Source organism: Cricetulus griseus, chromosome 10 (assembly GCF_003668045.3).
Source record: "Cricetulus griseus strain 17A/GY chromosome 10, alternate assembly CriGri-PICRH-1.0, whole genome shotgun sequence".
NCBI classification, from domain to species: domain Eukaryota; kingdom Metazoa; phylum Chordata; class Mammalia; order Rodentia; family Cricetidae; genus Cricetulus; species Cricetulus griseus.
In genome coordinates this window covers 9607464-9632630 of record NC_048603.1, presented here as the reverse complement: position 1 = coordinate 9632630, position 25167 = coordinate 9607464, and the positions used below count along the sequence as shown (strand labels likewise).

Sequence of the window (25167 nt, the reverse complement as noted above, 5' to 3'; positions counted from 1 at the left end):
AATACCTGAAAACAATTAGACTAGACAAAACAGGATCAAGGTAAAGCAGCTTATGCATACTATAGCTGTTGGGCTGTTTTGGCTGAGTAGATTTTAAAGAGAGAACAGTAAAGCCCTGATGAAGTGAGCTTGTAGAAGCAATAGAGAAAATGCACATAGCTGGTGAGAAGCCCGGGGAAGAGTGGGCTAAGGGGGCACAGGTCAGAGATGAGGATGCTTCCTATGTTCAGCGGTTGTGGTTTAGGGGTATGAGTTATGCCCATTCTATTCAGTTTTTAAATATTTAAATAGCAATTAAAGTGATTAAGAATAAGGTTGGTTTCCAGATGAGGTGACTTGATGTGCCCTAGTGACTGGTTTCCCTAGATACCTGAGCACAAGAGCAAATTGTCCACAATAGTGCTGAGTTTGTTTCCTCACTTAGATAGATAGAAACTCTTGGGGGCCAGGAGACCTGGTGGATGAGTAACCTAAGATCTTCACGCTGTTATAGGAAAGACACTTCGGCAAGCAATTGCATAATAACGTGACTGCTTAATAATAGAAAGCTACAGAAAATGTCTGTTTGTGTCTGTGTGTCTGTGTGTGTGTCTGTGGCTATGTGTCTGTGTGTGTGTATGTGTCTACGTATATGTCTCTCTCTCTCTCTCTCTCTCTATATATATATATATATATATATATATATATACATATATGTCTGTGTTGTCTGTGTCTGTGTGTATGTCTGTGTGTGTGTCTCTCTATGTCTGTTTGTATATATGTGTGTGTTCCTATGTCTGTGTGTGTGTGTGTCTGTGTCTGTGTGTCTGTGTCTGTGTGTCTGTGTATGGAGAGTTTCAGAAAGCTAACCTTTTTGAAAGTCGAGTTCAAAGGAAAACCATCAGGCCCCTCATCAATTCTAAGAGGACACCATCAGGGGCAATCAAAGAACACATTGAGTAGAGAAGACAGAAACCAGAGAAAAGAAAAAGTCATACAGTTGAGTCTTTTCTTCCTTCCGTTCTCAGCAGTCTCGGGGCCTAAGCACACAGAGATTCTGTCTCTCTTCTCAGTCTAATCCAGACCCCAAGTGTCTCAACATGACCAATAACAAGCCTAAGAAAACCAAAGTCTTAAAATGAAATACAAAGAAATATCAAGACTTGTTCAATCTAACTGTAAAAATTTAACTCTACATTATTACAATCTCTTATGATAAGAGGATAGGAGGAACTCAAGTACAAGGACCTCATATAGACATTGGAAATCTCTTATTTCTTCATGCTGATCAAGACAAAGCAGCCACCAAACCTCACTGTCTGTTGTCCCTCCAATACCTTTATTCCTCTTTCCCAGGTTATCCTCCTATTCAAGGGCCTCCCCCTCCTGCTGTGCTGGGATGACACTGTGTTTTATTGTATTTGAAACCCCATGTTTATTTCACAGCAGCAACCCCCTTCTCAGATATAGAGGGTGCTGCCACCTTCACAAGGCATCTAGTTCCCAGTTGCTGCTCTGTCAATCAAAGAACACTCAGCCCCTGGGAAGCCCTACAGATTTCTCTGCTCATTATGGGGCAACATTGAATAGAAGCCAAAGGGGCAACTTAATCCCCAAAAAACCAAAATAGGACTTATCAAAGATTTTCACTTAAGAATCACTGACAGCCACCGAAACTGAAGTGTCTTAAAATTGCATGTTTTTAGACAACTCTAATAATTTCCAATGCTGCTGTGTAGCACTCCTTCTCCAAACTGGCAATGGCTTATAAGCGCCCCTAATTCAAAATTTTAAGTTACGAAGATTATATATTTCTAATATGTGTTAGCAAAAACACTCTCATCACAATGTGGATTGATCAAAACCCCAACCTAAAAGCTAAAGGTCACAACATTTTGCAACAGAGTCTAGCTACACACAGCTCATCAGGGACATCTGTTCAGTTTAGCCTAAAGAAAATAAAGCGCAGTACTTGAGTTTTCATTTTACAGCTAAAATACTGGCAGGGCAATGCAGAAAACCAGCATTACCAAGTTAACAGACAACTCTGCTGAAGTCAGGGGTGGGGGATGGGGGGGTGTACATGACCCAGTAGAACTGGTTCAAATCAAAATGCTTTTGCCAGTGAGTGCAATCGGCACAGATGTCAATCAATTATCTTGAGGACAGAACAAGGCACATAGGATCAGAAATGGAACTGAGTTTGATGAGAAAACACCAGCTATTACAGCAGCACTGTGGTCATCAGACCCTAGGACAGAGTATTTAATCACTCTTATGGAATGGTGGGCAGATCAGTAAGACTATGCTGAAAAGGTTGAGACAGGACTGCCATGAGTTCAAGACCAGCTGGGCTTCATAGGAAGTCTCTGCCTGAGAGACAGAGAAAGACAGAGAGGAGAGAGACAGAGGAGATAAAGACAGAGACAGAAAAAGACAGAAACAGAGAGACAAAGAGGGAGAGGTGAGAGAGAGAGGGAGAGAGGGGGAGAGAGGGAGAGAGAGAGAAAGAGAGAGAGAGAGAGAGAGAGAGAACTAATGAACTTATAAACTTACAAACTAGGACAAAACAAAAACCTGCCACCTAAGATGATGGATGGAAGGAAGTTATAAAGCTCCAAAATACTTCATGTGGAAAAATAGCTTTCGTTGATATATATTTAATTTTTAATACAATGATAATTTATGTATACGTATACTATCAATTTGTATATATGTAAAAACCACTATCTGTAAGAAACAGTTTTTATTTTAACTCTTGTTTAGTTCATTTGCTGCACACCTAGGTGGAAAGTCATCTACTTTGAGCATTAATTAGGTAGCTGGAGTTAAGACACTGAGGTTTCAAAGCAATACTGAGGTGAGAGAAGGATGGCCAGGCAGAAATCTCTCTGTTCCTACTTTCTTCACCAGAGAAGAGGGAAACACCCAACTTATCTCTATTTAAAGTAAAGTCCTGGCTACAGAGATTTGAACCCTCAAAGTATAATCGGGTCAGATGAATGAACTCCATCCAGAAAGAGGCTATTCTTCAGATAGTTATAGAATCCTATTTTATATCACATGTCATGGTTCTCCTTTTGAACACAGTGTCTTCCTATGTAGCCAAGGTTTATCTTGCACTTACCATCATACTACCTCAGCCTTTCAGAGAGGAGTTACAGGTGTGTACCCCCATACGAGGCATACTTTATTTTGATGCCAAAAATACATATGCTATCAAAATAGTTTTCTTCACAGACTCAGTTTAACTGGTCTTCCAAATTTATTGTGTATAAGCACCAAATTCAAATTTGTGACTTACATGGGCAGCACTTTCTCTGTATGCTAAATATTGCATCTTTTCCACATGCAGAAAAAAAATAAACATTGAGTCTGAAAGACAACTTAGTAGTCAAATAAAGATATTGGCTTCTTCTCCCGTAGCTGAAGTGTCGCACATTGGAAATTGCACTGCAGACAAATGAGATGAAGAAGAACACATCTTCAGGGAATGCAATGCTATGTCTTAAAGCCATTTGTGTTTCCATTTAAGGAAGACACGAGAAAGACAACAACCGCAAAGTAAAATTGACAAGGAGAGAATATTAAATTATAAAACAAATTCATATTTCATATCAGATTCTCAGTTCTTGCCAGCAGCAGGTCCCTCATCCTGGTTACTCCCTGTGCTTTTCCTATTTTGGTAACATGTCACCGTATCATATTAAGGTGAAACCAGAGCACTGTAATAAACTTCAGATCTGAGTCCCCACTGAAATCTGACACGTGTTGGGAAAAGACAATTTTCTCTACCCAACTGGAAGGAAAACCCTTGTGGACACGAACACGCATCTTACCCTCCACTCAGCCTCTGAGCAAGGTAAACAAGAAGCATCTCTCAACCTCTTCATACTCCAAGCAGGTTTAGGAAAGGGTTCAAGGCTTGAGAGTAAATCTCTTACAATATAGACCATAAGGTCCCTATCAAAGCTACTCTATTAGAACATGGAAAGAAAGCACAACTCATGCAAAACAAAGTACAGTTGCATTCTGATAAAACTCTACTCAGGAACACAAAAACACAAGTTAAAGTTATGTCCCATGTGCCATGTTCGTTTCCATTTTTTTCTCTGGCCACTTAAAGTTCTAAAAGATATCCCTAAGACCAAAGGCCCTGACACACAAGATGGCAGGCCAGAATTTTGCCAAGTTTTGACCTGGAGAACAGTTTCCTTTGTAAGCACCAAGCAGAAGCATTTTAGTTTAGGGACTCAGAATGAGTCTGAAATCTACCATTGGTCTACACATATACAGTGCAAACACCAAGGGATTTGGTGATCCCCATGAGGGAAAATGATTTCTGATCAGCCAGCAACAGGTGATATGCTGTGTAGTAATTTTGCCATCCCCTGCTTTGCTGTGTCATTGTCATGTGAAGGAAAGAGCAGGCTGAAGAAAAAAGAGAGAATCCAAAAACACAATGTTTAGAGTGAAACCAACGTGACATTAGCTTCTGTTTCTGTCATCTGCTGTCTTTAAGCTAGCTCTGTTTCAAGATGACTTTGCTAATGTGTAACCATGCAGTCCAGTGACAGAAGGAGATAGAACCTCTAACCATGCCATGCAGTAGTAGCCAACTTTCGGGTTGGCCAGTAGAAGCCTCAGAATACCTGCTGCTTTCACTGTCCATGACAATACTCTGGCTATCTTTCTAAGAATTTCAGCAACAAGGAAGAAGTTCCAAAAGTATCTTAAACATTCAAACATGGCTGGGTGGTGGTGGTGGCACATGCCTTTAATCCCAGCACTCCGGAGGCAAAGGCTGGAAGATCTATGTGAGTTCAAGGCCAGCCTGGTCTGCAGAGTGAGTGTCAGGACAGACTCCAAAGCTACACAGAGAAACCCTGTCTTGAAAAACAAAACAAAGCAAGCAAGCAAGCAAACAACCTCAAACATGCCCAGTCATTGCCTTTGTGTTTCAAAGAAGCAGAGAGTACAAGTTATGAGCCTTCTGAAATGAATAATGCTTGGATTAGAGAGCTCGCTCTTCAAGTGGGCCCAGTACTCACATTGCAGGTGAAGATACTGGGTGGAAATTGCTAATAAGAACTCTGATAATGCCACACATTGTGGCAAATGCCTATAAAACTGGCAATCAGAAGGCTAAGACTAGAGCCCCACATGAATTAAGACCAGTTAGGGTTATGTGGGGGAGATGCTGTCTCAAAACAAATGACAAATAACTACAAGAAACCATGGTACAGCCAATTTAATTATTGATGGCCTAACCATACGGCTTCCCGTCACCATGAGAAAAGAAATGATGGTATGAGGAGGACCAATTTGTTCTTTCAAGGCCATACTTTTTTTTTTCCGTATGACCTAACTACTTTATATGTTTACATAATTATAATTTGAATCAGCTAAAAGAAAGAGTTCTATCTTCATTTTTGTGCTGTGTTAAAATGCTCTAACAAAAGTAACCAAGATGAGGGAAGGGTTTCTTTGGCTTACAATTCAAGGCTACAGTCTATCCTTACCGGGAAGTTGAGGTAGGAATCCAAACAGAAAGTCTCCTCACATCCACACTCAAGAACAGAGAGAAATGAGTCCGTCACTGTTATCAGCTAGGTTGCTTCCTCATTTAGTTTCCTTCTGCCCAACACAGGGAATGGCTCTACCCAAGATGGGCTGGGTCTTTCTAGATTAATTAACAACTGAGACAGTCCTCCACAGACTTGCCCACAGATGCGCCCGATATAAATAGTTCCTCACCTGATACTCCCTTCCCAGGTAATTCTAGGTTGTGGTAAGCTGACATTTAAAAGTAACAGAACACAACAGAATGGTGGCAGCACAAGCCTTTAATTCCAGCACTCGGGAGGCAGAGGCTGGCGGATCTCTGTGAGTTTGAGGCCAGCCTGGTCTACAGAGCGAGTTCGAGGACTGTTTCACAGAGAAACCGTGTCTCAAAAACCAAAAGAAAAAAAAAAAAGAGTAACAGAACACAAAGGGCTCTAGTTTTTGTTGTTGTTGTTGTTTTGTTTTTTACCTCAACAATATGACATATGTCTGAGGGGAATAATATGCTCACACTGAGATAAACATTAGATAATATATATGAATATGAATATATCACATGATACACTGTAAGTATGTTCAAGTTTTGTGTCAACTTAAACTACTTCAATTTTTTAAAACTGTATTTTTAATGTATGTACATTGGTGTGTGTGTGTGTGTGTGTGTGTGTGTGTGTGTGTGTGTGTGTGTGTGTGTGTGTGCCATACGCAAGCATGGGTGCTTGCAGAGGCCAAGATTGTCACATTCCCTGGACCTGAGTTACTGTCAGTTGTCAGCTACCCAATATGGATGCTGGGAACGTAACTGGATTCCCCTGGTAAGGCAGCAAGCTCTCCTAACTGCTGAGCCATCTCTCCAGGCCCAAGGTATTTTAAATTCTAATTTAATGGCTCCACCTCATACCTAAAGTCAAGCTTAAACCCTCGATTTTCAGGCACCAGATCTTTTTTATTCAACTTGCCTATCTGTCTCTAGGCACATGCTCATACACACCTTTCATTTCCCCAACCCCCACTAAATAAAGAAACCAGAGCAGGATACACTGTCTTCTCAGTGTCTAACATGACACTGGGAGCTGACACAACAGATGACGACAGATGTGTCTGCTGAAGGACAAGCACGTTGGATATTCAATTTCTACCATCTTAGAATACACAATGAAACAGGATCCTCTCTGTGTATCTTAATGCAACCACAAGCTTTTGTTACAAACAGTTCACTTTAGATTATAAAATAGTTCCAACTTAGACATCCGTTTACTGTATACTATAGCAAAGAGCTCATGTCCCACTTTTTATTCATGCATATTCCTTAACTGCTTAACCATGTAGGTATGAGAGTTACAAAGAGAAATTGAACACTGGAGTAACTAGACTTAGAGAGCAATAAAATCACTATGAGAAGAATATCTTTAAGAAGAACTACCAAAAGATTTCATTCTTTTACTGTGATGGTTTCATAGATAGGCTCATGAGAGTATGAGCCAGCTCTTGTTCCAGAATGTGTTATGTAAACTGTTCTCGCTTGCAAAGCTAGTTCCTGGCAGGACATACTTGAGTACCCAGGATTCTTTCTAGTACAGTGTTCTTTTAAATGTGATTTACCACAAATTGATTTCTATCATTAGGAAATAAGACTGTCATGGAACACTTAATGGAATTTGAAAGACACTGGCTGTTTATTTATGAAACAGTTTTCCTAATACTTTGATTTATAATTGTGCACAATAATTTTGTGTGTACTTCATTGTTCATTTTTTAAAGGAACAACACAATGAAAAAAAGTATTTCACTATGAGTCAGGGTTCTCAAATAAGATGAGTATCCTGATGCTGACTATTGAGATACTTTGTGAGTCATGCTTTCTTTATAAATCACAGTATCCATACATGTTGTCAGGAGATGGAGAGAAAACAGAATCGGATGCTTGAAATTGAGAAGAACAGGGAGAAACAGAGGAAGACACGGAGAAGGTAAGTCAAGCTCTTCCATACATTTATCATTTATCTATCTGTCTATCTATCCATCATCTATCTGTATCTAACTACCTCTACCTTTTAATTAGTCTAAATGCACTTTTTCCTTCTTGAACAGGCTATGCATGTCTGTGAACACAACAACAGAGAGAGAGAGAGAGAGAGAGAGAGAGAGAGAGAGAGAGAGAGAGAGAGAGACAACACACATAGAGGGGGGATTTATCAGTGAAAGTATTTTTTATTTTCAAAAAACCACCATCCTTAAGACTATTTTAAATAGGTTGCTGTTACTTGTTAGGTCTGGCATAATGCAAAAAGAATGACTAATGTTTATATGAACTCAATCTATAAAATGAATACTTGGGGTATTCTACTAGCTCAGTGAAAGAAGAAAAAAAAAACTGACGGGAACTATGTCTCCCATGATGCTCTTATATTATCACCACTCTATATAACTTATTTAACATTAATGTTGGTAGAGAGGAAAATCATGATTAGGATATATTGTAAGAAAACATTTTTTATAAAAGTAAATACATAAATAAACCTGGCGATTATTTTTAAGTAATTTATTAGGAGCTGAGACGATGGTTCAGTAGATAAAATGCCTGCCACACAATCGTAAAGACTCCAGTTTAGATTCTCACCACCTTCCTAAAAGCCAGACTCTGCTACACAAACCTATAATCCCGGCACCTGGTGGTGGAAACAGGAAGATCCCTGGATCTTACCGGCCAGTCAGACCAGACAATTGGCTAGCTGTAGATTTGAGAGAGATCCTGCCTCAAAATGAAAACACAGTAGATGGCAATTGAGGAAAACTTCCAGCATCAATCATACACATGGTCACATGCACGCTCATGTGTACACATCCATGCCAATATGTCCATAAGCCGCATATGAAGAAGGGAGGAGCTATTGGCACTTGACAGCCTCTGGGAGAGGGATAATGGGTGTTCTTTCAGAGTGTGGCCTCTGGTGCATTGACCATGCTCCAGCGGAAGGCCACGCATCAAAGAATGCATTAGACTAAGGGCTGGGTGGGTAGGTAAGTGGGTAGATCTTGGAGGAGTGTGGTTTGGTTGAGCGAGATCAAAATAGACCATCGAAACTTCTCAAAGACCTAATTGAGAACGAGGGGGAAATGAAGAATTAGCTGTCCCACTCACCATTTCCAAAGCTTAATCAGTGGTGTCCTTCCTTTGTCAGTGTCTTCTTCAAATCGCACATGTGGTTAGGCAAACTCGGGCAGTAGCATCAGAGACAATCCCGGAGCCCATTGTTGGTTCCGTTTCCTACTGCACATCTCTGAGGGGGCCTTTGGTTTTTCAATAGCAAAATACAATGCCTATCTGTCGCCATCTTCCCTACCATGATGCTTTGTTTGTTTGTCTGTGGCTTTGGAGGCTGTCCTGGAACTAGCTCTTGTAAACCAGGCTGGTCTCGAACTCAGAGAGATCCACCTGCCTCTGCCTCCCAAGTGCTGGGATTAAAGGCTTGCGCTACCACCCAGCCCCTCTGAAACTGTCTTAAGCAAGCCTCCAATGAACTCTTTCTTCTATAAGCTGCCTTATCACAGCGCAGCAATAGACATTACTACGGCAAGGACAAAGATGGAAAATGAATGTCCAGACAAGAAGACGGAAATTCCAAACATATGGAGCAGGTGAAGACCGAGGAGCCTGCGTCCCTTCCTCTCTCTCCTCCACCTTGCTGACTTCGCTGCTGAAACTCCGTGAACTCATCTTCATGCTGTCAAAATGAACATGCTTCTACAATTCAATTTTGTCACCTTCTTACTAAAACCCTGTATCAACTACTGGGACTGGTTTCCAGGAACTGCTCAAATGGCATCAATTTGTTACGCCGGGTGAAGTGGTTCCCACCTGTAACACCTGCATTGGTAGCAGCCATAAGTCAAGGTAGCAGGATCTACCACAATGTCAAAAGTGAATCCAGGTTATACGATGAGCTCCAGGCTAGCCTGGGCTACAGGGAAGCCCTATTTAACGCAACCCTGTCACAGCGTAGTCTCAATCACTACCCAGAATAAATTCTCATTATACAAGAAAACTGTTACCTAAGCACTTATATTTTGTTTATGGATGGATGGATAGTTTCTTAACACTTTCATTTTCTTCTCTAGTCATAATGCTCAATCCTAAAAACTACAGAAAATACCTATAATCCTCACATGTCCTGGTCCCTTCTTCGCCACTGCCCACTTCCAAATTTTGCAAAGGGTATGCTACCCAGGAGGAAACTTTGCCCAGCCAATAGAAGTACACAACTTGCTTTGCACTATTTACTAAACAATTGAGGAAAATGTATACATCAGAGTTGCTGGCACATGACAGAAGCTAAACAATAAACAGTGGTTATGTGACACACAATCAACTTGATTATCTGTGGGTTTGACTAAACCAGAAGATTTTAACCTCAACACAGCTGTGTATTGGTTACAAATCAGGATGAGTGAAGAGAGAAAACTGAGTGAGAACTGTGGCTGAGCCTGGTAACATTCCTTTTGAATTCCAGGGTTACATGTGCCACTACTCTTTGTGGTAAATCTGTTTGCCATTTGTCAAGTTCGATTTGAATGTAATATTTCATCTAATTTCTTTTAAATGTTTAAAATAGGAGAAAGGAGGGAGTTTACATTTTCTGATGAATATCCTAAGTGCCAGCACTCATACTAATCATAAATGTGTAATTCGAAATAAAACAAGAGTACCACTTTATACATTTTTTTTCACTAATACCTAGGTAGGTACAAGGGGAAAATATCTGCTGTTAGTTGAGCTATGAACTGACACTTGTATATACATTATATAAATTTCCACAGGACCTGGGTAATAAGTGCCTAAAGATTTCAAAAGGTGTGTTATAGTTAAAAGTACATGTTACTACGACTAATCAGACAAATATGTAAATGTGTATATGGAAATGAGAAAAAGAAGTGATTTTAAATGAATATCCCTCAACGTACTTGTAATTGGTAAAGGTTGAAAGTGAATTTCTAACAGGTAATTAGCTAAATATTGTATATCACACCCAGAAAAATATATCCAGCTATGTTTAATAGCATGAAAAAACCCATAACTTATTAAGTTAAAATAAGTCACAAATATGACACATTTGTAAGGAGGAGAAGAGAAAATTACACATCAAAACATGCTCTCAGGGACAGAAGTCAAAATGCTATCTTTTGGGATCTTTGGGAGATAGATGTTTTAATTTTTGTTTTTCAGTAGCATTGTATTAAAATTCATTTGGAAGCTTTCCAAATACAAAATATGGAACAACATAAACCCAGATATCTTGTATAAATAAACTCACTAACCAATGAGAAAGAGAAAATATGTAGCATAATGTCAAACACGAGAGAAGCTCATATTAGCTCTTAGCATGCTCGGGGCATATTTCAGTAAGCTCAAGTGATCTCCATGATCATGCATGAATTTCACAAAATTCACACTGTACATCCCAAGATGCCCACTTCAGCCAACATAGAGAGCAACTGTCCATGTGGAAGGTAACCACTTTACACTTGCATCATTACAACACAGCCTCATGAAAAGGCAAATGTCACAGGATTTTCTGTTTTCTTTTTTTAATTTAAATTAGAAACAAGCTCCTTTTACATGTCAATCCCAGTTCCCTCTCCTGCCCCCTACCTACCCCCTATCCCAACAGCTTTCTGCTCCCCAGGGAGGGTGAGGTATTCCAGGGGAGGATCTTCAAAGTCTGTCATATCCTTTGGAGCAGGGCCTAGGCCCTCCTGTGTGTATCTAAACTGACAGAGCATCCCTCTATGTGGAATGGGCTCCCAAAGTCCATTTGTGCACAAGGGATAAACACTGAATCACTACCAGAGGCCCCATAGATTGCCCAGGCCTCCTCACTGACACCCACGCTCAGGGGGTCTGGATCAGTCCTATGCTGGTTTCCCAGCAATCAGTCTGGGATCCATGAGCTCCCCCTTGTTCAGGTCTGCCTTACAGGATTTTTTAATCTCCTGCCATTTACAATTTATGGTCATTAATGTCATTTATGGTCAAGCAACAATCTCAGTGAGAAAGTGACTATCATCTCAAATTCTGTCTCTAACCAGTTTTGTAATTTCCATCATTCTCATCCTCTCGATGCTACACAAAAAAGAGCACAACACAGGCAAAGACTGAAAACAAGACAACAGCACGAAAGAATCTTAATGATCTGATGTCACGCACAGTTAACATTTTTCTACTTTCCCTTTGTTTCTCGGAGTTTTGCTAATAAGTGCTTCCCGCTTGTACCATACAAATAATGATTTCCTTGAGGACAGTTGTCTCCAGCATCGATTGCATTCACTGACAATAAGTAAAACCATAGCAAGTCCATTCTCACATGTAAATTCTCTTTCCAAAGCCTGACTTATAATCATTACTCTCCACTGCCTAGAAAAGGGGTCACTATGCTCAATTGCGCATGTCAACTCTTGTCTGGAGTTGAGGGAAACTGGAAACACAGCAGGAACTCCTACAGAGATAAATGTTTACAGCAGTTTATCAGCACGCACCCTAAATGATGGTGTACGCCCTCAAATCATTACTAATTAGCATCACTTTTCACACACTAATATCCCAGGTTGGGTAGGCCACTGTCTAGCCAGATTGCTGCCCACACACAATTCATACCATGATAGTTCTAAAGCTTAGGATAAATGCTTCAAGCTATCCTCCACTTGCACACTGACCACCTCGCACACTGAAAAGTGTGCACAAACATAAAAAAGACACAGGAGAGCCAGATACTCAAAGCCCGCCAGAGTTAGTCTGTCACCACGTGGACCCATGGTACAATGGATCATCCAATCATACACCTTAAAGACTTATGATATATTTGGAAACTTGGTCAAACTATTGATAACTGTTATGAGTTACGTCCCTCTAACAGTCCAAACAATTTCATGAAACAATGGTATATACAATCGTCATCTAAGCCTAAATGTCTTCTATCTTGGCAACTGGCACAAACTATTCATCCAGTTACTTGACTAGAATTCTTTTAAAAAATAAATTACTAAACACTAAATTTCATCTTTGTCAGTAATGTTGCCATATATACATACATACATACATATATATGCATATATATAGTTGCATATCAAACAAAATCAAGAATCACAAATCTAAAATAAAAGAAAAAATAACTACAAAAAATAAGGTTAAATCAAAGATTATTTCTCAGGCATATTAAAAATTTCTGTGATTTTTTTGCGGGGGTAGTTGTTTTGTTTGCAAGCAGTAATTTCTCCTTACAAAGTTTTAGACAGCAAGCATTTTTTTACAGAAACATAATGCAAACTGGTTAATCTAAATAACTGAAATAATATGTGTGACTGCTTGATACTCACCTACATAAAATACAACGTACCCCACTCCACTCATTACTGGAAGCTTTGGTTTATATCTATAGACTGCTACAAATATATTTTCCCTTAAAGTCTTAGCACAGTCCTCAAATTGCATTTCCAGTAAAATAGGATGGACAAAGTCACACACTCACTTGCACATCTGTTCATATCTGGGGCTCGATGTCCGTAGTACCCCGATGGGCAGGAATGCAGACACTCCCCATACTGGCGCATTCCTTCTCTCCGCAGGAAGAAGAAGAGCTTCTGTTGACATCGGCTGCACCCGTTGTCCTTTGAACAAGACAAACAACCCTTGCAAATGGGATTTGATACATAACTAGCTGTAACAGAGAAAAGAAACAAAAATATTTAAATGTGAACATGGTTAGACTTTTGGTCTATACACCATCTCGAGAGAAAGAAGTCTTGAGTTATAGACACAAGAGGTAAAGCTGCCACTGTCAGCTTTCTAGACCAATATAACTTCCAACTGTTTTCTAAATACTCATATTTATCCCTAGAGATACATATAGCTCTCACCCCTTATATCAAAGAAACAGTTGAAGAGTATGAGAGAGATCTACAACTTAACCAAAATGTGGAGACAAAGTGACTGCAGAGGAAGAAACTCAAACCGATGCAGCTGCAACCCCTACACTTAAGGCTCAGAGGAAATCATAAAACAGAAGAAAGATATTCTACAAGCCAGAGGCCAAGGATGCCTGTGGATAGATCATGTCTCCTAGATATGACAGAGAAAATCTGGCAATGAACTCTCAACAATATGGTTGCTGAAATAAAACCAGCACCATGGCATCAGTTGACATACCAGTGCAGGCGGGAAAATTCCACGTGGCCCTAGCCCTAGATAGGACATGCAGGTAGCCAGTGGCTGCTGAAAGAGATTCAAGTGCGTTCAGGGAAAAAATTCCCACATAGGTTTTCCAATTCTAAGAGGTCAACCCCAGGCACATACACAAATGAATAAAACTAAATGGATGCTGCACTTAATATATATATATATATATATATATTATATATATATATATGTATATGTTAATATATAATATATATGGGTGCACATATGCATGTGAATATACATTAACAATAATAAAGAAGATCCCATGAACTTGGGTAGATGGACAGCAGAGTAGTTAAGAGTATGGAAAGGGTGGGCAAGAGTTAGAGGCAGTTGTTGTGTATAATGCTCTCAAAAAAAAAAAAAGCAAAAAAACAAAAAAACCTTGTCCTCACCTGATAGTGAGATTGATGACTACCTTATATGCTATCCTAGAGCCTTCATCCAGCAGCTGACGGAAGTAGAAGCAGATACCCACAGCTAAACACTAAACTGAACTGGAATCCAGTTGCAGAGAGGGAGGAGTTAAGAGCAAAGGGGTCCAGACCAGGCTGGAGAAACCCACAGAAACAGCTGACCTGAACAAGGGGGAGCTCTTGGCCCCCAGACTGATAGCTGGGAAACCAGCATGGAACTGATCCAGACCCCATGAATGTGGGCGTCAGTGAGAAAACCTCAGCAATCTTCGGGACCTCTTGGAGTAGATCAGTACTTATCCCTAGCATAGGAATGGACTTTGGGAGCCCATTCGACATAGAAGGATACTCCCTCAGCCTAGACACTCGGGGAAGGGCCTAGGCCCTATCCCAAAGGATATGACAGACTCTGAAGACCCCCCCCCCTTCAAGGAACAAATATCTGTAACAAATATCACAAAGAGGTTTAGGTGGCAGGAATTCATTCCGTGTGGTGAAGATGAGGGCCCTGGTGTTAAGGATAGAGCAGAACAGACTTCTGAATTCTGGGACAATCCTTTCTTCCCTCTCCCTGATGCTGGTGGCCCAGGCATTTCCTGGTTGGGTAACTGGTTACTGTCTCCTTCTGGCTGGCTGCTCCAATACCTCCATACCTTTTTATTTCTGTCTCCTGTAGATACTCATGCATTTATAATCTCATATGATAGGCTTATGATAAGCTTATTTTTTATATCGCTTACATCTGCCATGATCTTGTTTTCAACTAAGGTTGCATTCTAAAGCCCTAGGTGGACATGAATTTAACAGGGAATAGCAGCTCACTATAAGGTTATATTACTATTCTCTGCCTTCGGGTGATTTATTATACAACTGTATATTTACAAAGTTCATATGACTATATAAGTATGGCATATATTTTTGCATCTTTCTAATTAATATGTATGATTCCTGTGCAAATTATAAGACATTAAAAGGTTATACAATAACTTTATAATGCAATTACTTAAGATTACATCTGTTTTTAAGATTCTAGGAATTGGATGTTCATGTGTAAGATATTTTTACCTTACTTTGATGTATAGTTTTTCCCTTTGACTGATAATAGCTTTTATCTCACATAGAATGTCCCGATTATGGTTTACTCCTCCCCGTTTTAGACACGTTGACATAGGATCTCATTATACCGCTCTGCCTGGCCTGGAACTCACACATTCACCTGCCTCCACCTCCCAACTACTGATGCCATCTGATGGGGGAAGTCCTTCTGTGTATATGTCTCTTATTGGTTAATGAATAAAGCACTGTTGACCAATAGGGAAGCAAGACAGGTGGGGCTAGGAGTCGAGGAGGATTCTGGGAAATGTAGTAAAGAAGAGAAGTCACCATGTGATCCCAGGAAGAGAGGACACATAAGGCCAGTGTCCTCAGTAAGATAAGTCCTTATAAAAAAAATAGATAGATAGATAGATAGATAGATAGATAGATAGATAGATTAGTAGTTATGGTTGATAATTAAGACAGCTAGCAAATAAGAAATCCTAGTCATTGGCCAGCAGCATTGTAACTAATATAAGACTCTGTGTGTTATTTGGGGGCCCTGAAGTGATGGCGGAACTCAGGCGGCTGGTGGAAAGAGTTATCTTTACAGCCATCAAGCCTGTCTTTTCTATGCTTGTTTGATAAACAACAGAAAAATTCTCTTTAGGAGATAAAGTGGGGATACAGATAAGATGTACAAATAGGATCTAAAATTCAATATATCCAAATAAAGCTCATTATTCCTAATTCAGAAACAGTAGCTTAAAAATAAATACAAAAGGTTCTCTGTGCACATGCTATAAAATTTGGAAACTATGTACTGTGGTGTTGCATCTTCTACCTTTTAGAATATTCCTTTCTGCTGAACACATAATCTTACTGCAGTACTATGGAGCACATATTCATACGAGCAGATACACAAGACAGAGCATTGTACCCACTGTACCGCAGCCCATTCCTTTATGTTGAATGACTCACCTCCCAATTATTAGTAGCTGTGCCGGACCTATGCAGGTTTTAGTTCCACGAGATCCCCTCCTATCACCTGTCCTCCCAGAGACCTGTCCCCTGGACATTCCGTTTACTTACAAAACTCAGACTGGGTAGAGAAAACAATTCAGATGTAGATGAAAAAAAATGTCTTTTTAGCTATAAGTAATAAAATTGGGTGAATGCTTTTCTAGATGGTCCTCCATACTCAAATACATACAATGTATGAGTCATAATTTTTCATACATGTGATCATATTATACATGATGGGGTATAATGTTTCCCTTTTAGGTAAAAAGCTGTATAAGCTTTTTCCAAAGCAATGATCTAGATTAGCGTCTGTAACCCTATTTCCTGGAAGCAGTTTTACCTGCTGCCTCTACTTACGCCAAACTTACACCCTCAGTTATCTTCAAGAATACTCTTTCTGAAAACCACAATCATTTCCATATTTCTAGAAAAAGCCTCCTTTGTAATTTCTGAACTTGGATGGACTTAAACAATGAGGAGAATTGGGGAATACTTCTTCTCAGTCCAGATCTTACCTATCTTTGTAACCCGCACTCGAGGAATGTGAGTGCATCCAATCTAAATGCTCTCTTTGCCTTTTCTAACTCCAATGGCTTGGGTTGCTACAGTTGTCTCCCTTCCCTGACTCTTATAATAACCTTACAGCCTCTGCTATAAAACTCTTTCTACTATTCATTCTTATTGGTTCCACTGATCTCTTCGCTTAGGCCTTTCTTATTTCTCTTTTGCACACTTATGGAGCCCACCTATGGGGTGATGTTTTCTTCCTTCGCTCTGTATTATAATGTTGAGTGAATTTTACCACGTACATAACTCTGTCATATTTCTGCTAGAAATTATGATTCCATATAGCTTTCTACATTCCCAGTTACCTTTGGGAAAGGATTTATTCTCATACTGTTCTTGGTGTCCTGAGCAAGCATGAGTTTTGGCAAACTTAGAGCCAGTTGAACATTTCTGTGTAGTGAAGGGAAAAGCGAGGGGTAATCAGAGTCCAGATAGCTGGGAAGGAAGCAGACACAGAAATGGAATGTAGAAGCTGTGGTGCAGTTGAAAGGCTGGCTGGGAAAAAGTCAGCTGTCTGATTTTCAGAGTTGCCCAAGGACCGTGTCCCACCCTAAAGTGCAGCCTCTGTAGATGGGCATTTGAGAACTCTTGCGTGCACAGCTAGGAGACTAAAGGAGGAACGAATGCAAGTTGCTGGCAGAGGCTGCATCCAGAGCCCAGCACAAGCTCCTCTGCATCCAGGGGGAGGAGTGTGCTCCCTGTCTGCTGCTGATGGAGTTAATTACAGATTAGGAAAAGCTAGCTTTGAATCAAGAGGAGAATTTGAAAGGTTTGGACTCATGGAAGGAGGTTTAAGGAGGTTGTCTATCCCATGGTGATCACAACTCAACTGAAGCTACACTTGCTTTTTTATACTATACCTTTGAGTTCAAAGGTCAAACCAAGAGCACTTTATCATCGCAAATCAGACTCCATGGTAAGAAGTACAGAGGGAAGGGAATTACAGAACCGAGGGAATCAACACAAATTAAAGGCTTTTTTGTTTTGTATTTATATATTGGAAGACTACTTTCATCTTGACCACAAGGATTTCAGAGTCAACAAATTTTGCCCTGCATTTATTTCTTAAAAGGTATTCTTAAAAGTATGACAACACATTGCTTAGGTTCCTTGAACCTTGACAGACTTCAACAATAAAAATGAATTAGGGAATCCATGCCATCGTCTATATCTTCATCATCTTTATAACCTGACCCAGAAGGAATTCTTTTAAAACAGGAGTGATGTGCCATACCCAAACCTAAGTGCTCTGTTAGCAGGTCCTCCAGACTTGTGTTTCTAACACTTTTCAGTACCAAAGGGTCAGAGCAAAAGTGAATTCGGCAAGTTGAAGCTTCTTGCCTCAATCCTCAAATAGAGTTTCAGCTTAATTGCCCTGCATCCATTTTAGACTTTTCTGCAGTGTAAATCAACATCTCAGGAGCAACTCAACCAGCACTTTTCCATCTATTCTATATGGTAACTAACCTAACCTTGTATCCAATTCAGGCAAAAGAGATACTTAGACGTGACTATTTTATCAAGGTCATAAGTCAAATGGCCCTGCCTATTGCTGTGAGATTTAATTCAAGTGTGCAGGTGGATAAACAGTTCTTAATTCCCAGCTTTGATGACCACGTTTATTTGTTGACTTTCTGTAAGCTTCAACTTCTCCAACCTCCAGGCCTGCTGAGTGGCAGAGCCTCCTACTTCCAAGCAAAACACATTTCCAAATCTAGACCCACCCGAGACTGGAAAGATAAAACTCATCCCATGAAATATGGAGAACACTAAAAAGGGCAATGGTGATCCTGCATGAGGCCAGACACATCTCCTTGGTGTGTTTGGACCAAGCAGCAATACCACATACCTAGAACTTGGATCACGAGAAAAGGCAGCATAGTTAGAATTTGTCAATAATTCTGTCTATCCAGTTGTGTTCTCGTGAAATTGCAAACTAAATCTGACCTTTTTTTTTAATTAACCTTGATCATGTGTTAAATAAAACCAGTTATCCATATTTTCATCTCATAGGTAGGTGTTGAACAACCATCTGTTTCCAATATATTCTTGACACTGGCGTTTGGTAATGCCAAACAAGAAGAGCTCTAAATTCCTTCTTGGTAAAGGCATCCATTCTTGACAAAGGGACGGGATTTTATTTCTGGAAATGAGGGAACTCAACAACAGGCTGTTGGCACTTTAACCTCACTCCTTATTTGCTGACTGAATAATATTATCAGTTACACATTTTTTTAAAAAAATTTTGAGACAGAATTTCTCTGTTTAACAGCCCTAGCTGTCCTGGAACTTGCTCTGTAGACCAGGCTGGCCTCAAACTCACAGAGATCCGCCTGCCTCTGCCTCCCGAGTGCTGGGATTAAAGGTGTGTGCGACCACTGCCTGGCCAGTTACACAAATTTTGACTTTATTAATGACTTTATTAATGAAGCTAATCATAAAATTGCTAATGTAGCAATATACCCAGCAACAAGTCCAAGGTGTATATTAAAAATGAGTAAATCTGTGGAACCATTATTTGCATGAAATGCAATACAACTTACCTTGTGCCCATGAGCTGGAAACACTGCTGAGAAAAGCAAGCAACCATGTGTAGCATCACATAGCAACTCAGTGCAGTAACCAAGCCAGGAGCCATGTAAGATGGAATTCAAATTCAGAACTCCTATCTGGGTACCTTGCTATTTTACATGAAACTAAGGTACTTACAAAAAAAAAAAAAAAAAAAAAAAAAAAAAACCTATCACCATAAAACACGGGATGCAATTATTAATATAAAAACAAATTCTAATAGTTGATGTTTCCATCAAAACCACATAAGCCTTTGTTTAAAAATAGTTGAACTTTAAACTGTATTAAAATTTACATATACACTGTAAAATGTCATGCAATATACCCTTGTAATATAAAGTAAGCATAAATTTAATATTAAAAAATTGAATAATCAAGGGGAAAAAATTTTGCGCAAAGGCTTCCAAGATTTTTGAGCTGTGGTTCTCAACCTTCCAATGTTTCGACCCTTTAAGAGAGTTCCTTGGGTTGTCGTGACCCCCGACCTTAAAACTACTTCATTGCTACTTCATAACTGTAATTTTGCTACTGTTATGAACCATAATGTAAATAAATATCGGACATGAAGGATACCTGATGTGTGACCCCTGTGAAAGGGTCATTCAAAGAGGGGGTCACAACCCACAGATTCAGAACCACTGCTCTAGAGGTAAAGAAGATTTTCTCGGGATTTCTGTTTGTTTCCCAGCACAAGTTCTTCAACAATAAGTTATTTTTAAAATAAGGCTTCTACCAGATGGGGTCCCAGTGCCGAGAGGGGAAGCAGACAAAATCTACTATCTCCGATTGATAGAACTACTTTTCATCAGCAGAGTCTCCCTGGGTATACAATCCACACTGAAGGGCAGGCCCAATGACCAGTGGTACATGGTCAACACAAAATGTACTCAGTGGTGTTTTGGGTGGGTTACTTTTTGTTTTATTTTGTTTGCTTTTCTCATAATATTTTAACCTTTTTAAAATTTATTTATTTATTTTTAGCCTTCCAAGTCTTTTGTTTATACATTATGGTTTCTGGTTGTCATGGGATTCCTATGTGTGCAAATGTGTCTATTCATCTATTCATATTTCTTGTGCTTTTCTTTGGCTCCTTTTTGTTTGCTTGCTTTGTCCTATTCTAGCTTGTTTGTTTTGGTTTTGTTTTATTTAATTACTTTTAGAGGCCTGCTTGTTTTCTAATATAAAGGGGGAGGATGGGGAGGAGGAGAAGAACTGGGGGAAGGGAAAACTATAATCAGAATAAAATTGTATGAAAAAATCCATTTCCAGTACAATCAACAAACAAAAGAAAAGCAACATAAAGAATTAAATAAAACAACATTTACAAAGCTGTGATTTCCCACACAGCTATACTAGCTTCAAGAACTCGGTGTCCACTAGTTAGCTAGAAATGTTATTGTTTGAGAAATCTATTTTATCCACCTAAGCTATGTCAGTTTTAGTTAAAGCTTGGCTCTGTATTTATCTCTAGAAGTATTCACTCATAAAACAGTATTTCTGAAATGTTTAACCTCCCGAATATGGACCTCTTTTATAGAAATGATTTTTTTTGTTTGTTTATTTTTTGTTTTTCGAGACAGGGTTTCTCTGTGGCTTTGGAAGCTGTCCTGGAACTAGCTCTTGTAGACCAGGCTGGTCTTGAACTCACAGAGATCCACGTGCCTCTGCCTCCCGAGTGCTGGGATTAAAGGCGTGCGCCGCCGCTGCCGCCGCCACCGCCACCACCACCCAGCTAAAATGAATGCTTTGTTTTTCTATGTGTTTGTTTCTTTGTTTTGATTTTAGCTTTTTGAGATAATCTCACTTTGAAGCCCAGGCTGGGGACCTGACTCTACCACCCTAAGTGCTAAGTCATTGGCACTTGCTACCACACCCTCCCTTGAAATCAGTGTTCATTAGAGCAGAATTAAAGGTCTTAAAATTACATCATTATGCTTCTAACAAGATATGTGTCGCTGTAGAAAAATTCAACACTAGAAGAAGGTAGATCATAAATTATGAAGGGATTTAAGAGTTACAGATCTATTTAAGCACATGAAGGGCTAATGTCTTCCAAAACATAAATTACTCCAATTAGAAGCTCCTAATCACTTTCCAGCACCAGCCATGAGCTTCATAAATCGGCTCTGCAGAAGAAATTTACAACCATGATTAACTACATCCACAGGATGGTTCATTGTACAATTTTTTTTTGAGGATATACTTTAAAACTATCTTTTCTCATTTTACATACCAATCCCAGTCTTACTCCCTCCCCTCCTCCTGCTCTTCCCACATCTCCCCCCTACCCTAACCCCATCCACTCCTCAGAGAGGGTAAGGCTTCCCAAGGGGAGTCGAGGAAGTCTAGCAAATTACTTTGAGGCAGGACCAAGGCCCTCTCTCCATGTCTAGGCTGAGCAAGGTATCCCTGCAAAGAGAATGGGCTCCAAAAAGCCAGTTGGAGCACTAAGGATAAATTCTGGTCCCACTGCCAGTGGCCTCAACAAACTGCCCAAGCCACACAACTTTCACCCACGTTCAGAGGGTCTATTTTGATCCTATGCAGGTCCCCAACTCTCAGTCCAGAGTCAATGAGCTCCTACTAGCTCAGGTCAGCTGTTTCTGTGGGTTTCCCCAAACTGGTCTTGACACCTTTCCTCACGTTGTTGTTCCTCTCTCCCTTCAGGGGTGGTTGAAATGAGGCAGGGACAGAGAGGGCAATCAAGGAAAGTGATATCTTGATTGAAGGAGTCATTATAAGGCTTTTGAGAAACCTGGCAGTAGGGAAATTCCCAGAAATCCACAATGATGACCCCAACTAAGACCCTAAACATCAGTGGATTGGGTGCCTGAACTGGTCTTCCCCTGTAATCAGATTAATGACTGCCTGAATTATCATCACAGAACCTTCATCTAGCATAGGAGTTTTTTTATACAGTTCATGGAAACAAAAGGTCTTCAGGAAGCAAGCATCACTAATACTTCAGTACAAGTCAGGTAAGGCGTCCCTGAGAAGCTCAGAATACCCAGTAACTGCAGGTTTAGGAGATACAACGGGGCAAAATGAAGATGCTGTATTACATGGCTCTGTTTAAGGGTAGGACGGACCTGCCCAATGAGTGATAAACGCATTCTCTTTCTACCTGAACAACTAACAGACCTCATTAACATTCAGGATGAGCTCCAAAGCTGGAAGAGATGAAAAGACTGCCATCAGTTGTTAGAGCAAAAGTAACTTTGGTTCAACCCATTCCACCTTAAGAAAAAGTACCATCCTTTTCAATGTATTTCACACACACACACACAAAAAAAAAAAAAAAAAAAAAAAAAAAAAAAAATCCCTGAAGCCAAGGAGAGCAGCCTACACTGTGTCTGGAGCCCCAGAAACGCAAAGGAGTGTCCAAAAGCCATGTTCACAGCACAAAGCACTTTAAGTTCTTCATCTGCACCAATCAGATCCTTATCTTCAAGAATGCACACTTCAAGGAAGATAAACTAAGTGCTTTGGTGTCGCCCATTCGTGATCTGATCAACTCAACACTGTTCAGTCATATTGTAGCTTCCCCTGAGTAAGGACTGCAACTAGTATGTTCGCACTCAACGGAAGCAAACAGGATTTAGAAACCCAAGATCCATCAACAGAATGGGTAAATAAAACATGGTATAAATACAAAATAAAGAAAAAATTAAGTCGTGCCATTTGTAGTAAAACGTATGCATCCAGAGACCATAATAAGCAAAATAAACCAATTGCAAAAAAGATAAATAATGCATATTTTTCTCTCATTTGTGGGTCCTGGAATTCTTCTATAGAATACCTAAAGCCTTTTGTGTGTGCATACACATACACATTCATGATGGTTATTTTTAATTGCCAACTGGACACAATCTAGAATCACCTGAGACGACAACATTCAGTGTGGCATTGTCTGTGTTGGGTGGCACTGTGGCCATCTCCATTTAAGACTGCCTTATTTAAGTTAATTGATGAACCAAGACCCAGCTCACTGTGGGCAGCACCAATGCCTAGACAGAGAAATCTGGGTTCTAAAGGAGTGCAAAAATTAAATCTAGCAAAGGAAGCAAGCGAGCGAGCGAGCGAGCATATACAAACTCATTATTGTCTGCGCTTGGCTGTGGATGTGATGTGACCAGCTATTTGTGAAGTTCCTGCCTTAACTTCCCCACAATGACGGACTATGCACTAGAATTGAAAACTGAAATAAAGCCTTCTCTCTTTGCTCTCCTAAGATGCCTTCGTTCTGGATAATCTATCATAGCAAGAGAAACGGAAAAGAGGGGGGAGGGGTACTGTAGGGAGGGAATGGAAGGAGATGAATGTGACAGGAATACATAATATATTGAAAGGAAATGTCTGTATGAAACCCAACACTGCTTACAATGAGTACAAGCCAATAAAAAAATATCAAGAACAAAGAAAGACTTCAGAAACATTTTTCAAGATGTTAGTATTAAAATTCAAGTTAAAAGACATCAGAAAATGACAGCCATCCACAGAGCACAATAAAACCTCTCAATCCAACATGTACAGTACCCACAAATGTTTAAGTGTTTTCTGTAACTAACACTCAATTTGAGAGTCTGAGACTTGAGAGGCTTTATTCTTTGCCACCTGACACAAAAGCTCACTGCATATCCCTACAGCGGATGTTAATTCTGATACATAATGAAAAATATGCCATGAAGGGTGAGCGCACACTTACCCCAAACTAAACTATTAAAGTGCACATGTGTACACACACACACACACACACACACAAAGAAAAAAGAAAGACAGGCCACCAACATCATAACTGCTTCAACTATGAATATCCATAGCATTAATTGTTGTTTAATTAAAGAAACATATAGGCTATTAGCAGTGCTCTTTTTTTTTTTTTTTTAAGAAAACGTCTGGGAAAATGGTCCTTTCAAACCAAAGGAAGAAACCTATCAAATGCTCTATAAAATAAGCCACCTGCTGGAATCCACAGGAAAAAATAATTTATTCCATGAAACGGTTCTAATGCCAAAAGAAAATCATAAAGTCAGAGTGCGTGTGACCCTCTAAGCCATGGTTGGAAACTTGCTGTGCTGTACAAATTACTCATGCTCAAACTTGGCTTATGCTTTAACAACATACTTGAAAGACCCATGACAAAATATAGACACAATGTTGTGCTCATGGTAACGCCAACATGAGCAGATCTAAATATATACATTGATGAAGACTGCAAAACCACCACTTTCACATGGTTCCGTGTTTATACAAGGAGATAATCCCATTATTTAACTAGAAAAAATGCTCACAAACCCAAATTTCTGTTCCCTAAAATATATAAATACTTCTTAAAACAACACTATGTGAAAAGAGTTTTTGCATTCGCCCTGAGAACCACGACATATGTGTCAATGTCTGGCCCATAATCGTTGCCATGTAATATTCAAAAGCTTCCCTTCTACCTAGGCCAAGATTAAGTTAAATTAAAGGGGAGGAAGGGAGTATCACAGGGTCTATTAAACAATTCCATACATGCCACCTACTTTCTAGAAAACACAATACTTTTGTCCAACTCCTGCTCACACCATCTTAACTTTTAAAGCAATGAGTGGAAAGCAAACTAAGTGGCCTATTGGATGTCAAACATAAAACCCACAAAAAGAAACTAACCATAGACTCCCTGTGATCTAGAGGTAGAACCTTCCACAAGTCTTACCACTGGGTTTTTTAAGTAAGAATGAACACACCCTTGTGAGCTCTATTGTAAAATCTTGACCTTTAATGAAAAACACCAACTCT

The 25167-nt window shown here is 39.8% G+C and overlaps 1 protein-coding gene across 3 annotated transcripts in view; it reads right to left on the bottom strand.

The window, feature by feature from the left end:
- The window catches only part of Rspo2 (R-spondin 2), a 142645-nt gene that overhangs the window by 63591 nt on the left and 53887 nt on the right, over positions 1–25167 (bottom strand). For 2 of the 3 annotated variants that reach the window (XM_035449648.1, XM_027431450.2), the window contains exon 2: positions 13068–13256. The exons of the other annotated variant lie outside the window; for it this stretch is intronic. In XM_035449648.1, the coding sequence (XP_035305539.1) occupies positions 13068–13256 (189 nt within the window). The remainder of the gene's footprint in view (positions 1–13067; positions 13257–25167) is intronic. 3 annotated transcript variants of the gene reach the window in all.